The 18,066-nt window shown below is 41.4% G+C and overlaps 1 protein-coding gene across 1 annotated transcript in view; it reads right to left on the bottom strand.

The window, feature by feature from the left end:
- Positions 1 to 18,066, bottom strand: part of NDUFA10 (NADH:ubiquinone oxidoreductase subunit A10) — a 43,117-nt gene that overhangs the window by 22,352 nt on the left and 2,699 nt on the right. Inside the window, exons 4-8 of the mRNA XM_055811699.1 lie at positions 17,677 to 17,763; positions 14,288 to 14,409; positions 11,589 to 11,668; positions 7,783 to 7,837; positions 742 to 827 (exon numbers count right to left, since the gene is read on the bottom strand). Of these exons, the coding sequence (XP_055667674.1) occupies positions 742 to 827; positions 7,783 to 7,837; positions 11,589 to 11,668; positions 14,288 to 14,409; positions 17,677 to 17,763 (430 nt within the window). The remainder of the gene's footprint in view (positions 1 to 741; positions 828 to 7,782; positions 7,838 to 11,588; positions 11,669 to 14,287; positions 14,410 to 17,676; positions 17,764 to 18,066) is intronic.

Raw genomic sequence — 18,066 nt, 5'->3', positions numbered from 1 at the left:
AAGCCACCCTTAAACTTTTGTACTTTACAACCCCCATTGTTATTATGGAGAATGAACAACAGAAATACAATACTTCATTCTGTGAGTTAGGATTAAAGCATCTATTTAGGATTATTTACTGGGAGTCAGGGGAATGGGGCAAAAATTCCCCTCTATATTCTGTTCAGCCAGCTACCTGACTGCTGGAAAGATACTTAAAAGCAGAAAGCATAAGAAATTAGTTTAGTTTTAGAAAAAACACTCTCAACACAGCCAATCTAAACAGTACCACATATAAAACTTGCTACAAGGTTGCTCTGTCAACAAGGCTTTGTTGAAGGATGTTATGCTGCCCAGGGCAGCAGAGAAACCACCACACCAACTGCATAAATGCTCTGTTTTAAAATGAAATGCTTTTCTGTGATCACCCAGAAACAGAAGCGCTCACAAAAAAGACCTTCCTAGGGGCCACAGGTCACAGCACTTAGGAAATGCCTGGAGAGTTCTTCTGCTTTATTAATGGAATGGGATCTATTCGTCTGGAGTCTCTTGTCTAATCAATTAACAGCAGCAGCAATATGCCACACCATATTACGGTGCCAAGCACCAGTATTACAAAAGCCTGCTATCACCGACTTCTGACAAAGAACAAACAAGACAGAGTGCAAATATAAATATACCCTTAAAAACTGAAGGCCTTAACCATTTTCCCTGAGATCTTATGCTAAGTAATGTTCAGTTACTGGAAAACATCACACTTACTAAAGCCTCAAATGATGGAAAGAGACATCATCCTGCTCCAGCCATGGCCCCTTGTCAAACTTCAGGTACTCAATGTCTTCGATTACCTGGAATTGGAAGATAAAAATCACACTAATTGGTGGTCTGATCAAAAGATCCAAAATCAATGCACATACCCCCCAAATGAATTAAATAATCAAAATATATTATTAAACAAGTCACCCAGCAGAAAGCCTTCACTGCTAAAGCTGCATTAACAACCCAAATGTTTAGAGCTCACGTATCTCCCAGTCATATTTCTGCAGATCATGGCCCTGCCATAAGCACTGGGCAGACATGTGGGGGCAGCTCTGAAGTTCCTGGTGCTTTCAGCCTCGGTGAGCAGAGGACGGCAGGGAATAAATCGGCTCAGGTGCCTTATTTCCAAATTCTTACCTGATCCAAGACATTCTTCCTCAACCTGCCATTGGGGCTGAAAGGAAACAAGGAAGGTACAACCCCACCTCTAAGGCAGAATGAGGAGGAAATGGAAGTAAGTCTAAATTTAACCCCCTTTCATTGCAAACAAACACCATCACGGCTCAGTGGCATACTAACTGAGACAGGCTGAGGAGCAATTGTGGCAGCTCCCTCTCAGTGTTGCTGTGTGTGGTTCACTTCACAGAAACAGAGGTATGTTTCAGGCTGGAAAACTCCAACACACTTGAAGTAGCCATACTGACGGAAGTCCAAAGCCTCACAATTTCATCGGTCATCAGGACCTACCCACGCATGCATGCACCCCAAGCAGAAAAGAAAGGTAAAACTCACAGCTCAGCACCCAGAACCATTCATCAAGTAACACCAGCTCAGCAAATCATTCCTTCAGCATCCCCAGACTTATCAATTCCATAGTTGCGCTTCATTTAAAGCCTTACTCCACCAGAAAACAGATCTTTGCTGCTCCACTGGGTAATTGCTTAACGCAAGCCTGAGGTTATCACACACGACTGACTGGATCTGAAGGAAACCCGAACTAGTGTCAGAAAGATGCACTTAAGGTGCATGACAAGGTGTAGGTAGTAGCTTGAAACAACTTGGGAAGGAGCTCACTGTCACAGCTCTAAACACTACTTTTCAGAGGTCTTTTCCAGAAGGAAAGGATAAAGCTATGAGGTCAGGACCAAAATCCTGATGACACGTTGTTGATCCATTGACAAGTAAGCAGATGCCAGTAATAAAATGAGTGATCAAATAAATGAAAAATGCACCTATTCTTTACCATACAATAAATCCACTATAATTATTCCCCGCAGTCACAGGAAATGCTAAATCCCACCTATTACCACTTAAAAGGCAGTAACAAAGTGCTATTACAAAGTAGTTTCAACTATAAAGGTCTACTCTATTACCAGTATTATGTTTTTATGTTAAGAAATAATGGCTTAGAGACTATGACTGTGTAATCACTTTTCCTTAAGGCATTTGTATTTCTTTAAAACTAATTTTGCTGATAGACTTAAAAAATATCGTTGATATGACATTGCCAAAGCATATTTAAAGCTTCAAGCAAGTTTAGATTTCTTTAACCATTTCCAATGTCCTACAAAGAGGCAAAGTTGATAAGTCAGATACTGTAGCTGAGATCATATGAAACCTACTTCTCACAATGAAAAAAGCCAATGACAAATCCACCTGTTGATGGAAAATATTTCAATCTTCAAAAAACACTACAGAAAATTACGCCATAACATTTTTTTTAAAAGAGTTTTCAAAATTGTATTTAGAAACCCCTTCTTCCTACCAGACTGTTGTAACATAACTTCCCTAGATAAGCATTCAATGATGTAAAGAGAAAGAAAGGTATATGGTAAGCTAGTTCAAATATTCATTATTTATTTTAATTATTTAATTTAAAAGCTGAACCTCCACCATACTTCCCATTAGCTATGCAAAAGCAATTACTTCTCTACTCCACAGCAAAGCTTTGGAAATTCACCACTATGGCTGATGACAGGACTAATAATAGAGTTGTTAAGAATAGAGCTCAGAGTATGTTGTGGGGAAAAAGTAATCTGTATCCAAATTAGTTTTGCACACTCTTTATTATCACATCAGAATATATTTCTCCCAGCAGCCCATTAACAATAGTATCAGCCGCCTGACCAGACTAGAACAGCTTAATTTATAAGGAATGCCCTGGTACCCCCTGGGAATTAGCAGCAAATGAATGATTTAAACCCGATCACAGCACAACTTGTAATAACGTACAGGAGAGATCAGGTCTTAATATACTGCAGAGCACACTAGGATTTAGAAAAAACGGTTTCAATAATGAGACCCCTCTCCATAATCTTTGCAACTAAGCCAATACGAGCATCTTACAAACTCTAAGCTCGTTTCACAGCGATCCAGTCAGTGTTGTTACTGCAAGAGCTGGGGGGTGGCAGGCAGAAGGTGACACTGTTCTTGTTTACGGGGGACACCACCACCAAATCTCAATAGGCCGCTCTCTCAGATGACTTCTCCCCACACTCCTCCCTCACAGGTTGTTTCTTTAGGCAAGAGATAGAAGCAGCAATGCAGGCTACAGCCCTACAGAGTTCAGAACACAACTTGTAGGAAGGAGTTCAGCTGACATAAAGCACCTACAACTGAAAAATTCCTGCAGGCTGCCTCTGGAGCACTTCACTTTTGTACTGGCGAAGGACAGAGCCCAGAGCTGCTCTGTCAGCAGCCCCCTATCTTCACCACATTCTCCAGCTCAGGCAAGCTGGTGACGCTGAGTAAAACTGATACATAAATACAAAACACCAGCCACAAACACAAGAGGAATAGAAACAATTTCAGTTCAGTTTCAGTTCTTTTCTACATTCACCTCTTTTAATACCCAGGGCTTCTAAAAAATTTAAACAAGTATCCAGCTAAGTTTTTACCTCCAGTTTTATCCTCATGCAAAAGCAGTCTGAAAAACCCTAGTGAAGTTCGTTTCAGCCACTACAACCAACGTTAATTACAATATAAACCCCCAACTGATCTATTTAAAACACACTTCAGAAACGAAAGTAACTTCTAAGTTGTATACGTCTGCTATGAGCAAATCAAAAGCCATTAAACTATAAGGTCATAAAAAAATTAAGCTCCCAAATCACACAGCAAATAGTCTGTAGATTGAAGCTAGCTAACAGTTAAACATTGCTATCAACAGGATACAGCTGTGTAAACAAAACATCCTACAAGACAGAGCCAAATCCCTCCTGCCAACCTTTATTTCCAAATTTCAACAATTTCATTCCAAAGATAAACTGAATCTGAACAGAAGTGGGAAAAAACAACTTTATTTTCTGGAGTGGAAAGAGTACCAATTGCTATAGCTAACATCTAACAATGAAAATGATACCATCTTGTACTTTGACTTCAAAATAATAATCCTTCCTCTAGTCCAGATTTGTCCAACCAAATTAAGAACTACATCAGCGCATACTGATGACCCTATGTAGAGTAATGACACAAGATTGCTGAGCTTGGTAGACTCTCTACTTGAGCAGTAAGAGCTTTAGCTGACTTTAAATCCTGATTTAAAGGATTAAAATTAAATCCCTAGCAATTGGTTTTACTACACACACACAAAAAAAAAAAAAGAAAAGAAGCAGCAAACTGCTTTATTCTGACCACTTCAAGACACACTCAGAGAGAAGGAAGGGGAGAAAAAACAAACACCAACCTCATCCCAACTTCCTCTTACTTCTTCTACCGAACATCTGTGGCTACCCTTCCTGAAACACCACAGTTCTCAAATCTTATCCTTTATGTTATCTGGAAAAAATACTAGAATTACTCAATATTAACATTCACACCCTGACCTCGATATTTTGTTCAATTCAGCTTCTTCTCATTTCATTATTTTTGTCGCTCAAAAAAACATCTGCAAACACAACAGAGAATATTATTCCTGGATGCTGATCTTTCTTGCCACCAAGGACACTTTCCACTGTAAAGCTGAATCTTCATGGTGGCTGCAAGTGTATGAACTTCAACAAGGAGTGTCTTCCAGCTGCTACATGCCTCAGCTACTACAGAAGCAAGGGCACCCCTACCCTGCTAGCACTAAAATAATACTATAGCTTCTTATGCATGAGAACAACGAGGCTGCACTCTCAGTCTTTCACAGGGTTACTTGCAAGACTGAAACCTCAAAAGATTCAAGAGCTATTTGGTCATTTCAGGACTAAGGCAAAAAGGTGAAAATTTACCCTCCTCAAGGCATTTTTTCCCCTTCCTGAAAATGATACAGAAAGATTCATGTCAGAATCATCAGCTGGCAAAAGTTGCAGGTAGCTATCTGCATAAATACAGTGGATCCCAGAACAAAGGGAAAGGCCTTTGGTTTGGTGGGGTTTTTTTGAAGCTTCCAAACCCACCTTATTTCCAGAGATCTTAGAAATTTTGCAGTACTCCAAATGCAAGCACTTGCCTCCTTGAAGTGCGATTTCACAAAGAACTTCTATTTATCTGCAGTCATACCAAAGGCACTAGCCCTTTTAGTGGGTATAAATTCAAACTGCCTCACGAATCTACTGGTTAATAACGATAACTTCTATTATCAAGTGCATGAGCATCCAGAAATCCAGCTACAACAAGGCAGGATCCAAAGTGTGGTGCACAACCATATTCTCACGAAGGGAACTAAAAGGCCTAGAAACACACAGCAATGCAGCTAACGTGTCCAATTTTAGGACCAGGAAAGTCCTTATCAATGTCTTCTGCTTCACAAAGATTTTGCATGGGAACACGAGGATATTAGTTGCAGGATATTTTAATGTACAAGGCTAACTAAAATCTACACTTCGTTCCTCTGAAAAAAGTCAGTCTTAAAAGAAGTTTACTGCAGACTTCAACCGAAACAGATTCATCGCCAACTCCTACAGCAGGACCCAAGCTGAAAGATCCAGGAGATTTTCCAGCCCCTTGCTCCCAGGACTGCTCTCAGCATTACAGGATGTGGAATATCCCTTTGGTCAGTCCAGGTCAGGCACCCCAGCTGCATCCCCTCCCAAACCTCTGCACACCCCCAGCCTAACTGCCAGGGGAAGAATGAGAAACAGAGACAGCCTTGACGCTGCGCAAGCGGTGCTCAGCAATAGCTAAAATACTGGTGCGTTATCAACACTGGGCTGGTCAGATCCAAGGCACAGCACCATATACACTCTTGCAAAGAAAATTAACTTGATCCCTGTCAAACCCAGTCCATCAGCAAGTGAGCACAGCAGTGACAGGCTGCCTTGTGCAACACTTCAAAACGTTCGAATGTGTTTTGTTTGGGGTTTTTTTGAGAGCTTCACAAAGGCAGTCAGCAGTCAGAAACCTCCCTTGCTATGAATGCCAAGGTTGGGCTTAAGGATCTTTAGTGAAGCACTGACTTGGAAGCTGAGCTAGGAAAGGCTCTAGGGCATGTCCCATAGCAAGATGGAAGCGCCCCCACAGAACTCCATGCAAACCCCTCCAGTAAGATGGCCTGCTACCCGCTGAGTGTCATATGTAGTGCAGGTGGGTGGACGAGTGCTGATATACCAAAATGAATGTTGCTTTCCTTTCACATCTGATTTGGGAAACCCCATTATGCTTTCCCAAACTTCTCCCCTTCACCGAACTAGTAAGTTTTCCATCTCAAAGTAATCACCCTGCCACTTCTCTCTTCCCAGCTGAATCAGGAATTAATCGCATACTGCTGTATAAAGCTCTGGATCTACTTCCTAAAGCAGAACACAATATAACCAGTCTCATATTTCTTTTCCTCTCTAACAGAGGAAAGGAGAGCATTAAGTGGACTCTGGAAAGGTTATCAGAGCTTTCAAACAAGAAACACAGAGAATGAAAATATTAAAAATCAGCAAGACCTATCTGAAAAATTATTTTTCAGTTAATGTGCGCAGCTGAGATCCTTACTGCTATTTTAGAATTTGAGTGAGTTTTGAGGGCCTTGCCGCATAACCTTCATCCCTCGAACTGAAATGCACCCACTACAAACCTGTCCAGGATTACCAAAACCTCACTGCTCTTTCCAGCAAGGGACAGCAGCTACAGAGAAAAGTTAACAATGGGAAAGCAAAAGGCTTGTTATGCCACTAGTGACCCTCCATGAGCAAGAACATTTGTTGAAATAAGGCAAATATATTATACCTACTCCAAGAAATGACACAGTTGAGTGGGAAGAAGCAGTGATCTCAGGTTAATCTTATAAGAGATGGCTTATTTCTAGCAATGAGAGGGCAATTTATCTGGCTTGGTCCAGGACTAACATGTCTGGCAAAAACATTTGGGGGGAAAAAAAAAAATGCAGTTTAGATACCACATGTTAGCTCACACAAAGGAATAACCCCGGGTTACAAAGCTTATAACAGCTCTGTTTATTCAGCTCTTCATCACAACCAAATAACGATGCACTTTTAGAAAACAGCTATTTTATCACATAGGAACCTATATACCAGCCTGGATCACAGGAAGCTGCAATGACAAAGCCAACAGAGACAGACCTTATACTGGTAGACAAAGCCTCAGCTGAATGCTGGGGGTGACTCACCTTTTGGGAACTGATGATATTAACCAAACTGAGCTATGAAGAGCCTAGCACATCCCACCAGCCACTTCAAAGAGGGATGCTGACTGAACAGCCAAACACTGCACAGCCCAGCAAGAACTCAGGCTACTCTGTTTTCACCTCCCTCACAGAATTTTCTTGGAAAAAACAAACCAAATCTGGAAACACCCAGCATAAGTTACAGCAGACAAAAGATACTAAAAAATGATAGTGATAATCATGTGGCTTACAGGAGGTTTTGCTTACTCAGCCAGCCAGGTATCTTGGCAGAAAGGATGGCAGGTGAGATTTCCCCTCTCCTGACAAAATGACATGTACTCATCAAAATATTCTAGTACAGACCCAGCCCAGATCTTTGTTATAGCAACAAACACTAAATGCATTAAATAGTTAACAAGTTTGTTATCTAGGACAACATGTTCTCTTTACATTTCACTCTTGTAAGTTTAAAAGAAAAACAATCAATATATGCAACAAACTCTTACCTTCTCCACATCCTCTGCCTCAGTTGCTGTGTACTGCAGGACTTCAGTGGTCTCACTGCAAAGAGGAAAAAAAATTTAATTTCCCTGACAACTGCTCTACCCATCTTTTCCCCTATTCTGAAACGAAGCAGAAATGAAGTTAAAAGGCAAAAACAACCAGAATAATCACAATTTTTTAGAATGCTTATGGAGTTCTTGCAACAGAATTCCTCTTAGACCTGTAAGTTGCTTCTTTCTTGGTGGAAAACTGTTTTTAAAGGGCAAAGGGCCTGTGTTATCTACATAGTTTCAGTTCAAAAGAAACAAAAGAAAAATTCCACCTATGAATTTTTTCCATTTCACTAGTACAGATACATGCCCCAATTACAACTGCCCAATCTATTTGAAGCCAAGTGAAATTCTCAACCAGCCCAACCAGAAACTTCATTAGACCTTGCTTTTCAGAAGTACATTAACACCTGTGGCTAATTTCAAAGAAAAGAATACCTTCATTCATCATTATTTAGTAAGACTGAGCTAACTGAACCAATACAAAGGCAGGCAGCAGACTCTGTAAGTATAAAAACATTTAAGACAGGCGATAGCTTCCCGGTTACAAGATTGTTTTCTTATTCAAACATCAACCTTCTCAGAAAAAGTCACTTGCACAGCAGGGCCACAATAGGAGTTCCCATATGAACACATGTCATTACTACATATGCACAGCTGCCCTGAGTAACAGTCATTGCCAAACCTGCTCCAGCCGCCCTGGAAGGCCTTTCCTTCAGTGAACAAAAACTTAAAGAGAAAATAAAATGGATGCCCAATGTGCACAGTATAGCAAACAAACATATAACAAACACAGCAAAGCAGAAGGGCATGGAGAAGAATCTGCAGACTTTTTGCTTAGCACAACCACTTCCAAGTTTAATCAGGATTAAGGCTGGCAATCTAAGTTACTTTAAGTGGTCACGTTATCAAAACAACTTAACTGCAGCAGTCCGAACTAGTTCCCGGTCTGCATTAACACTGGTCAGTGAAAACAACTCTAGTATAAAAATTCATTTATAAAATGCCTTTATTCCTACAGACCCCTAGGCTCCTAGTCAGCCATTCAACTGTTGCTCCTGAGAGGGGAATTACTTAAGAGTTTGTTCTCAACTTGAGAACAAAGCAGAATGCCTCCCACAACTCTTCAGTCACAGAGAGAAAATAAATGACCTCTTTTTAAAAGGGAGCTGCTTGACAGCGTAGCACGCATAACCCACATCTTCAATATCAACTGTCAGTAATCGAAGGGCAAGGTCAGACTTCACCAGTGTCTTATACTGGCAATTGCATTAACAATGCAGATCAAATCACTTGATACTCTGCAGATTATTAGGGCTTTCATTAAGAGAAGACAGCTGCTCAGTGGAGGCAGTATTGGATATGAAAGAGAACATTAGCAATCTTAGGGCTTTGGACCAGGAAAAGAAAAATCTAAAAACAAGAGCTCTTTGTTCAAAATCATGAGGTACTACTTGCTACAGCACCAAGCTCACAAATCACTACCCAAAGAAACATTGAAAGACATTCATAAACACGCTGGACTAGAAAGGAAGCACCAATTTTAAGACAGCCAGATATCCATTATAAAACGCACCATTTCAAGCAGCATCAAGCTGCTCCAAATAAATGGAACAAGGTAACAGGAATTTTGTTAAGTGACAAACTAGTCTGTTTTCCTGCTGCATTTCAAGAAAAGCAAGAGAACAAGCAAACACAAGCTTGAACAAGCAAACATAGGCTTGAACATGGAAAGCATGAAGGAGTTTGTTCAACAGTCTGTAATAACTCTTTCTAGCCTCTTTGACCCAGATTTTGGTCATCCCCAAGAGTTAGGGAATCAAATACTTAAGTCTGCCTACAGACTAGGAACCAGGCATAAATATTCTTCACTGCATCACCCCGCAAGCCAGCAGGTGAAGCTTCTGTACATTTATCCAATATACAAGCCATCAGTGAGGTCCAGAGATGCACAAAGCTAAAGTTTCACACATTCAGAACTCCCCCACATCAAGGGGAAAGAGACATCCTTCTTCAGACCCGAGCACAAAGATTGACCTGACAAGCTATTGTAAGCCCATCTGCTGATGAGGATGACAACCAGAGGGTGTTTGCTTGGTAAGCGTACTGACCATGTACAGACAAAGGGGAAAGAGTTGAAATCACAGCAGGACCAGGTCTAGGATTTAGCCTCACTAAACGCTACGGTATATTTCTGGAGCTCAATTTGATCCAAAGAACAAGCAGCATTTTTCTTCTCGCCAGTGAATTCAAAACAGTTCTGCCCTCAGGGAGATGACAGTCCCAAGGCCTCCCACCCTCCCTCTCCATCCTTAGCCCCCTTCATTCCCTTCCAAGAGCTGTGGGGGATGCACTGGGAAGCAGCTGACCATACACCGCACCAACAACTTCTGCCCTGTATGAATGACAAGCTCAATACGAAGTTATCCAGTTCAATTGCTGACAGCGCAATTACACTGATTTACCCTGGGAGACGGAGCAAGAAAGCAAGGTGAAACAAGCAGGCTGCAATACACCTGAAGGCCTACTGTGATTTAAATGCAACTCAATCAGCTCCATGCATACACTGAACCTTGCACAATTACTGATTGTTTTGATGTAAGGTAGGTCTGGCTCTGTGACCTTTAAGAGTTTCCCTTCCAGAAAGCTGTTTGAGGGACCAAGACTACTTTACATTCATGTACTTTTAGATTTTTCAGACAAATTGATTTTGGATAGAGCTCTTCTATAAGAATTTGGATAGCTGGCAAACTATAACAGTCTCATCTCAAGTTTACAGTGCACACATCCTTGCTTCCCAGACAGAGACAGCCAGGAGAACCCAGAGACAAGTACCTTTAAACTCTCAGAGCAAGTAGCAGTGCAGTCTTTATTTACTAGCACCAACAAACCCATCAAATCCTTTTTAAATGTGTAAGAGCATCAGGTATATGCCTCATGAGGTAGAGAAACAACTACAAAAGGGAACGGTCCCTTACCTGAAAGCCTTTCACCTCTCCCACCATACCACTGACAAGAAGCTAGCCAAAGCTGTGACAACTGAAAGGAAATTTTAGGAGAGAAAAATTCCAAACTCTCCAAAAAGGCCTGAGAAAGCCTTATACTGCATCACACTCTCTTCAGATCATGCAAACGCAAAACCACATCTATAGCTATAGCTCCAAGAAAGCACACTAACCACTGTTGCAAGCTACCACAAAGAGAAGCAAAGGTGTTTATGACAACCACATACAAAATAGCATCAGAAAGGGAGACAGAACTTGTTTCCACGATGCGAACTGACCAGACTCCTGGGTTTGCCCCTGAAGAGCTCTTAACTATGGAAACATTTATACTTCCTTGTACCTGACTCCATGACAGCAAAGTCACAATGCCCAGGACAGCGGGATGGAAAAAAAAAAAAAAAAAAATACACTGCACATCAGGGCTCATTAGTTTTGCAACATATAAGGTAGGTCAATGAAATCAAATTAATTTACTATTGTACAACACTTCCCACACTCTGAATCTATTCAGAGTCAAAAAACAGCTTTACAAAGCTCACACCCAAAAAGGCTTCATTTTTGTTCTTCCAGCACTGCAACACAATTACGCACAGTTGTTATGCCATGAATGCAATACCCAGTCATTAGGACATAATACCATACCACGTAGCACAAGGACGATTTCTCACAACAGGATTTTATTTGATTGTCAGAGATTTTATGATTTGCACACATTTTTATTCAGACTTAGATGAAACATTTTGGTTTGCTAACCTGATCTCTGGTAAGAAGGTTTTCTTGTAAGCATCCTCAATGCCCTGGAGATACAAAGGAGACACCTTTTTCTCATATGGCTAAAACACAAACAGAAAACAATGATGTGAAATTACTTTTCTTTCTTTTCCCACCAGTACAGATTCCAGCCTAAACAGAAGGCACTGCCACAATATCTGCCAAGAGTTCACTCTTGTATTAACAATGAAACATCTGAATGAACCATGTACACATCAATGAAAATTCAAAGAACTAAGACACACTTGGAGTGTTTAGAACTTTTTACACAGCAGTAAATATATCTAGAGTACCCCAAGGAACAAGTCAGTCTGTGTTAATCATTGCTTTGCCTTGTACTATTATGCCCATGGTGTTAATAATTAGCCATGTCAGTAAGATTCTTTTGATAAGCTTGTGAATCTAGAAAGAAAGGGAGTCAGGTTTAACAGAAGAATCTAAAAGCGAAAAAGTTTCTTCCAATTTATTTCAGTTTGTTACAGGAATCACCTCATTTGCCCTGAGGCTCACATAAACTAAGAGAACCATACATCAACAGCCGCAAAAAGATCAGCTTTCCAAGGACCAATCAATCTCAGCTACCTGCCCATTCAAGGAAGTTTTATATAAACATCCAGAAAATGGAAGATTGTCTGAGACTGCCTTTTCAATGCAAGGGCCAACATGCACCCATTTGCTGTCTAAGTCAAGTGCATGGGCAACCATCCAGTCCAAAATCTTTCTTTAAAGTTTCAATGGATATCATACCTACTGTTAAAACAGTTCATCTTCCACACAGTGTACTTCAATGCCACATTTGCAAAATGCCAGGAGTTTCTCTAATCTACCATTGCTCCTTCAGTTCAATCCTAAAATTAAAATACATTTCCTGCTTGAAATGCTCATTCAAGTTGCCCATTATGTTGGAAGGATCTGTGTCTCTGCTTGTTGGGCCTACTGGAGGGCTTTTCTTTTTCCAGTGCCCTGCAACAACAGCACGCTGAACATCAAACATTCCACCTGCCAAGGCGGCAGAATTCCCCAAAATACCATCCCCAAAACAAGCACTACAATGTTCAGTAGTGCCACTGAGTCAGAAAGTTACAAGTTACACCAGCAATTTCTGCCTAAAGGTCTCAAAAATGCCACCAACTTTTATGCTTACAAAAGAAAAAGAGCTCAAATTCCCACGATACATTAAAAAGTTTCTAATTCTGTCACTGAAGTTGCCAAAAGAAAAACGCTATGGTTTTCCAGTACAAGAGTATCTTGTTCATTAAAGTGCAGAGGCACATTCAGTCATGGCCTAAACTGCTGGAGGGCAGAAGGGCAGAGCCATTCAACCAGCAGACTAAGCAACTCAGGCCATGCAGATCACAAAGCGGCAAGGGCAGCCTTCCATTTACGGCTTTGAAGCCGCTTCCCTTTGGCAATCATCAGGCTCCCTCTTAAATGAGCAGGAAACCACAAAACGAAATGCTACTAGGTCACCCTAGCACACTCACACACACACTTCGAGAGAAACGGGCATCACCAGCATTTAAGAGACCCGACAATTTTCCTACAAGAAAGCTTTTCTTTATTAATCTATCAGGCTTTCCACAGTTAAATACTTCACTCGACGAAATTTTCCATAGCCTTTGAACAAGGTACAAGGTAAACATTATTTAATCGTCATAACACATCTGAGACTACTTACAAGCACATGTCCAAGTATCACAGAAGGGGGATGCAAAGACCCAGACCAAAAACCTTCTTTAGATTAGTCATTATCGAAAAGCACCCTACAGCTTTTCCGATCCAAGACTATTTCAACAAGCCAGCCACCTAATATGCTGATATAAAGAGAAGTAATTTGAAGACAATGCTACAGAACTAAGTTTATTTTCTTTTCTTTTTACCAGTAGTCTCCATCCAATACCACGGCTTCAAAAACAGATTATCTTGGAGAGAAACTATGCCACCCTCAAAGGGTTCTGAGAGCAAAAGTGAGAATGTTCCACAACTGTCAAAGATCAGTAATAGGTAAGAGTCACATACCATGACCTCAGACTAGACTGAAGTTGCACTAGTGGCAAGAAGCAACTGGACTTCTCATCAACTTTACATCAGAATAGCCAGAAAACACCCTGAATTTTGTATTTCATGGAATACCTATACAAAATTAGTGTTCAGTTTAAAACTGGTGGTTTCACTGTGTTAATACAGAAGCACCAAACAGTAATTTTCTTAATTTCAGAAAGTTAACTGAACTTGCTGATCACAAGTGACCTGTGTTGACATTGTGTGGGTCTGAAAAAGCAGTCAGCTGGGGAAGCTGGAGACAGGGACCACAGCTGGGTCTTCCGATACTCAAAAGTACAGAGAATCTTAGAGTGTATTGCAAGAAGCACATTACCTGGATATGACTCCTGATGTGGCAGCTACAGAGGCTGGTTTTTAAGAGCTGGTGAATTTTATACAATTTCTCAGTACAGAAATGGCAGCATACTGCTGCAAGTCAAAAAGTTGATTTTTGCATTTTTTAGAGAAAACATACCAGAATACCCACACAGTCACCACCAACACACAGTTCTTACACCTAAGAGGATAAGAACCTTTTCAGAAGCAGAATTCTGCACCAAAGCCCACGGGACTCATGCATAAAGGTTTGATTACAACAGACATTAACAGTCAGCAGCAGCAGCAAGACATAAAATTACCTCGCCTTTATCTTGAATCCTCTTCTGCACCTCTGGGACAGGTACATCTATATAAATGACCAAGTGAGGTGGCAGGAATTCACAAATGCTGTTCTCTTTGATCTCCTTGTAGTGATCAAGACCTGTACAAAAAAAAATGAACCAAATACACTGGAGAGCTAAAGGCAGCCCAGCTGAACACATACACACTTCACAAACGAGGACAAGTGCAATAGGAACAGTGTGATTATAATCTGTCTGGTAATGAACCCTCAATCATTTCCTGAGTGGTTTTTCCTGCACTTGCTAAACACATTCTATTTGCAATTAAACCACATCCTCCACCTTTGTATTTGTATCTCCTCTTCCTGGCTGATACAACAAGTTTAGGGTAGGGTTTTCTTCAAATAGGATTCAGGAAGTTTTTAGAATAAACACTCTTCCAGAAACAGAAAGTAAAACACAATTAAACTAAGAAGCTGCATGCACTGTCACAAGAATCTAACAGCAGCTATTATCAAAGAGGGGGTTTATTTCTAACAAGTTTAGAGAAACTTAGGTTTTGCCCACCATCATTTAGAGACAGCCCCTCAAAACATCAGGGAGAGACTGCAGCACTCAGGTCACCTGAGGTGACCACCGGCTGGGGCTGCCTTCTGCCACAGCCTCATCCACAAAATAAATGGCCCCAACCTCCCACAAAGATGACAGTGTGGCAAAGGTGAACAAACACAACTAAAGTCCCAGAGGTCATTACTGATTACTGGAAGAGAACTGAAAACGCATGCGCCCTCGGTGGCTCTAAAATGCCACATTAAATAAGCCTCACCACCCGCAGAAGAGCTGTTTCATGATACCGCTTCAGCGGAAGGTCACATGTTTCAAGAAGACTTTGCAAGAACTTGTACTCTATTTTCTACAAGGGGGGAAACCCAAGGATGAGGCAGGCATCTGCCTTGCCCTCCAATGCCTACAAGAAATCATGTTGAGGAAAACCAAATATTTTAAGGCATCACCAATCCAGCAACGTCCCTCTTCACCTGTACTGGAGGCATACTGTGCACTACTGTTACTCAGTAGCTCTGTGCTCCACGTGAGCAACAGCAGATCTTCTCTCCAAAAACACAACCACCAGGCTGCCCTTTGGAGGACCTCACCTTCCCATGCAGAAAAATGTATCTGAGAGGAGCTGGTCAGGTCTGTGGTTCTACCACATCAATAACCTAAAGCATTTTGTGGGTAATAGTTGGTGATTAGGAAGCCACACAGGTTCAGGGGAAGCATCAATTCAAATGAAAATGGCATGAATAGCACAGGCTCCATTAAACCTAAATCTAGTGCAAGCTTTCCTCAATAAGGCTCATTGGCTTAGCTAGAAATGTAGTGCCAGGCTTTCAAATTCAAACAGCTTGTGAAAAATTTAAAGCCCACTGTGCTTGGCACCACAGTAAGTCAGCAGTACCTCTAATCAAGATGTATGCTGTGTAAGGATTCCAGCAATCCATTACTTATTACTAGCATTTTATATTAAATAGAAATTGTGGGTCGCTGGGCTTTGTTTGCCTCACCACCACAGAGCAGTAAGACAGTTCATTACAACCAGCTCTCAAACACATTCAGCAAGAAGTTGCAACTTACAGCAGGTGTTAAAAAACAAATATACACCTCCTAAATCTAAGCCAAATCAAACAGGACTGAAGCAGCATGAGGCAGTCAGGGGAACAATTATCTTCACCTGATGAGTAGTCAAAATGCCAGATTTGCTAAGAACAGGCAGAAACAAGAATTTCAACAGCAATTTACTAAAGGGTCAGCTGATGACTGGGCTTTACGGTTATTTTCTACATACTTTCAAACTCAGCGCTAAGTTTGCACATTTGGCTGTGGCTGGTCTCCTATGTGTCTCACAACTGCTCCATTCCTAGTCAAGGGATGGAGACTCTATGCATCTGTCCACAAGGCACCAGCACAGTAACACTGCACTGCTCAGGAGCTCACCACCCATAACCCCAAACCACAGAATCACACCCAGGTTGGAAGGAACATCCACAGATCATGTTGTTCAGCCAGTCTGCTCAGAATGGGGTGAACTAGAGCAAGTGGCTCAGGACTGTGTCCGAGTGTTCTGAGTATCTCCAGGATAGAGATCCCACAGCCTCCCCAGGCAATCTGCTCTAAGGTTTCACTACCTTCACAGTAGAAAATGTTTTTTTTTTCTTATAAATTGAACCTCTTGTATTTCAAGGCCCTTTGCCTTTTGTCCTCTCACGAAGTGCCACTGAGGAGAGACTGGATCCACACAGTACTTTTCCCCCGTCAAGTATTTTTAGACATAAACACCATCAGGGATTTATACACCCCCCTGAGCCTTGCCTTCTCTTCTCCAGGCCAAAAAGCCCCAGCTCTCTCAATCTCTCCTCATGCATTGGATGCTCTAGTTTCTTAATGACCTTCAGGGCTTTTGCTAGACTCCCTCCAGTAAGTTCACTTTTTTTTTTTTTTAACTGGTAGCCCAGAACTGGGCACAGTACTCCCGTTTTGATGAGAGCAACATCCTCGTCCCCTGGGATACACTAGTTATTGGCCTCCAGCTGGACTTTGCACTGTTGATCACAATCCTTTGAGCCCAGCAGTTCAGCCACTTTTCAATTCACTGCCTGCATAACTAAACCATCAGTTTTTCAGTGATGAGGTTATGAGAGACAGCACTGAAAGCCTTGCTTAATATAAACAATAGCCACTGCTCTCTGCTCATCCACTGAGCTAGCCTGCTATGAGGAGCTGACTAGCAGCTGTTTAAGTGTGATTTCCTTTTCATAAAACTATGACGACTATTATCCATCACCTAAACATCTGCATATGTTTGGACATTGCTTCCAGGAGGATTTGCTCCATCAGATCAAGCTGAGGCTGACTGGCCTGTAACTCCCTGGATCCTCCTCCTTGCCCTTCTTGAAGACAAGGGCAACATTTGTCTTCTCTGACATTCGGAACAGGCCTGGCTCTTTAAGGCAAGTAGGACAAACCCTGCTGGCCCATTATTTACCTCCCACCTAATACTCCAAGATCATGGTCTCCCCAAAGGACCTCTAGTCTTCATCAGCATCCTCACCACACGTTCAGGGAACTACAGGAGTCTCTGGCTGACAGGACACGAGCAATACACAGAATACATGTCCTTTAACATATCAGCAGAACCAAAGCCTCAAAGAAAACCTGGAAGTCTCATGGCTGGAGGTTGGTCCTTGATGCACAGAACAGCAAGGTGCTAAGCACCTTACAAACAACTCTGAGTATTTAAAGGACACCATCTTCCAAGCAGGCTTTTTTGTTTCTTTTTTAAAACCTAAACTACCACACTTCTTACAGATTACAGCAAAATAACTTCCTTTGGCATGCAAGTAACTTACATCGCTTGTGGATATAGCCTTGTTTAAACATTGCATCCAGAAACACAAAGTCGCTGTAGGGAGAGCGCTCCATCACTACACCTTGTCCTGCAATTGAAAGGAGGTTCCAGTCAGCAAGGCTCAAAGAGACTGCTGGCAGAAACATTTAAAATTATAGACAATACTTCTCTTACAGTCAATTTTCTGAATGCTTTTCTAGAAAATTTAAATAAAACCAAAGAGCAAGCTTTTGGCTCACTAAAACATACTGGATACGTATGCTGAACATGCCTGTCTCACCCACATATTCTCCTACTGTATCTATTACTAGAGTAGCTTAAACGTGTCAAACTTTCTGGTATCCACATATTTTCATCTTTTTTGGGAAACACTTACTAAAGCATAAGCAAC

This window comes from Falco peregrinus, chromosome 8 (assembly GCF_023634155.1).
Source record: "Falco peregrinus isolate bFalPer1 chromosome 8, bFalPer1.pri, whole genome shotgun sequence".
Taxonomy (NCBI): domain Eukaryota; kingdom Metazoa; phylum Chordata; class Aves; order Falconiformes; family Falconidae; genus Falco; species Falco peregrinus.
This window is presented reverse-complemented; position numbering and strand designations above follow the sequence as displayed.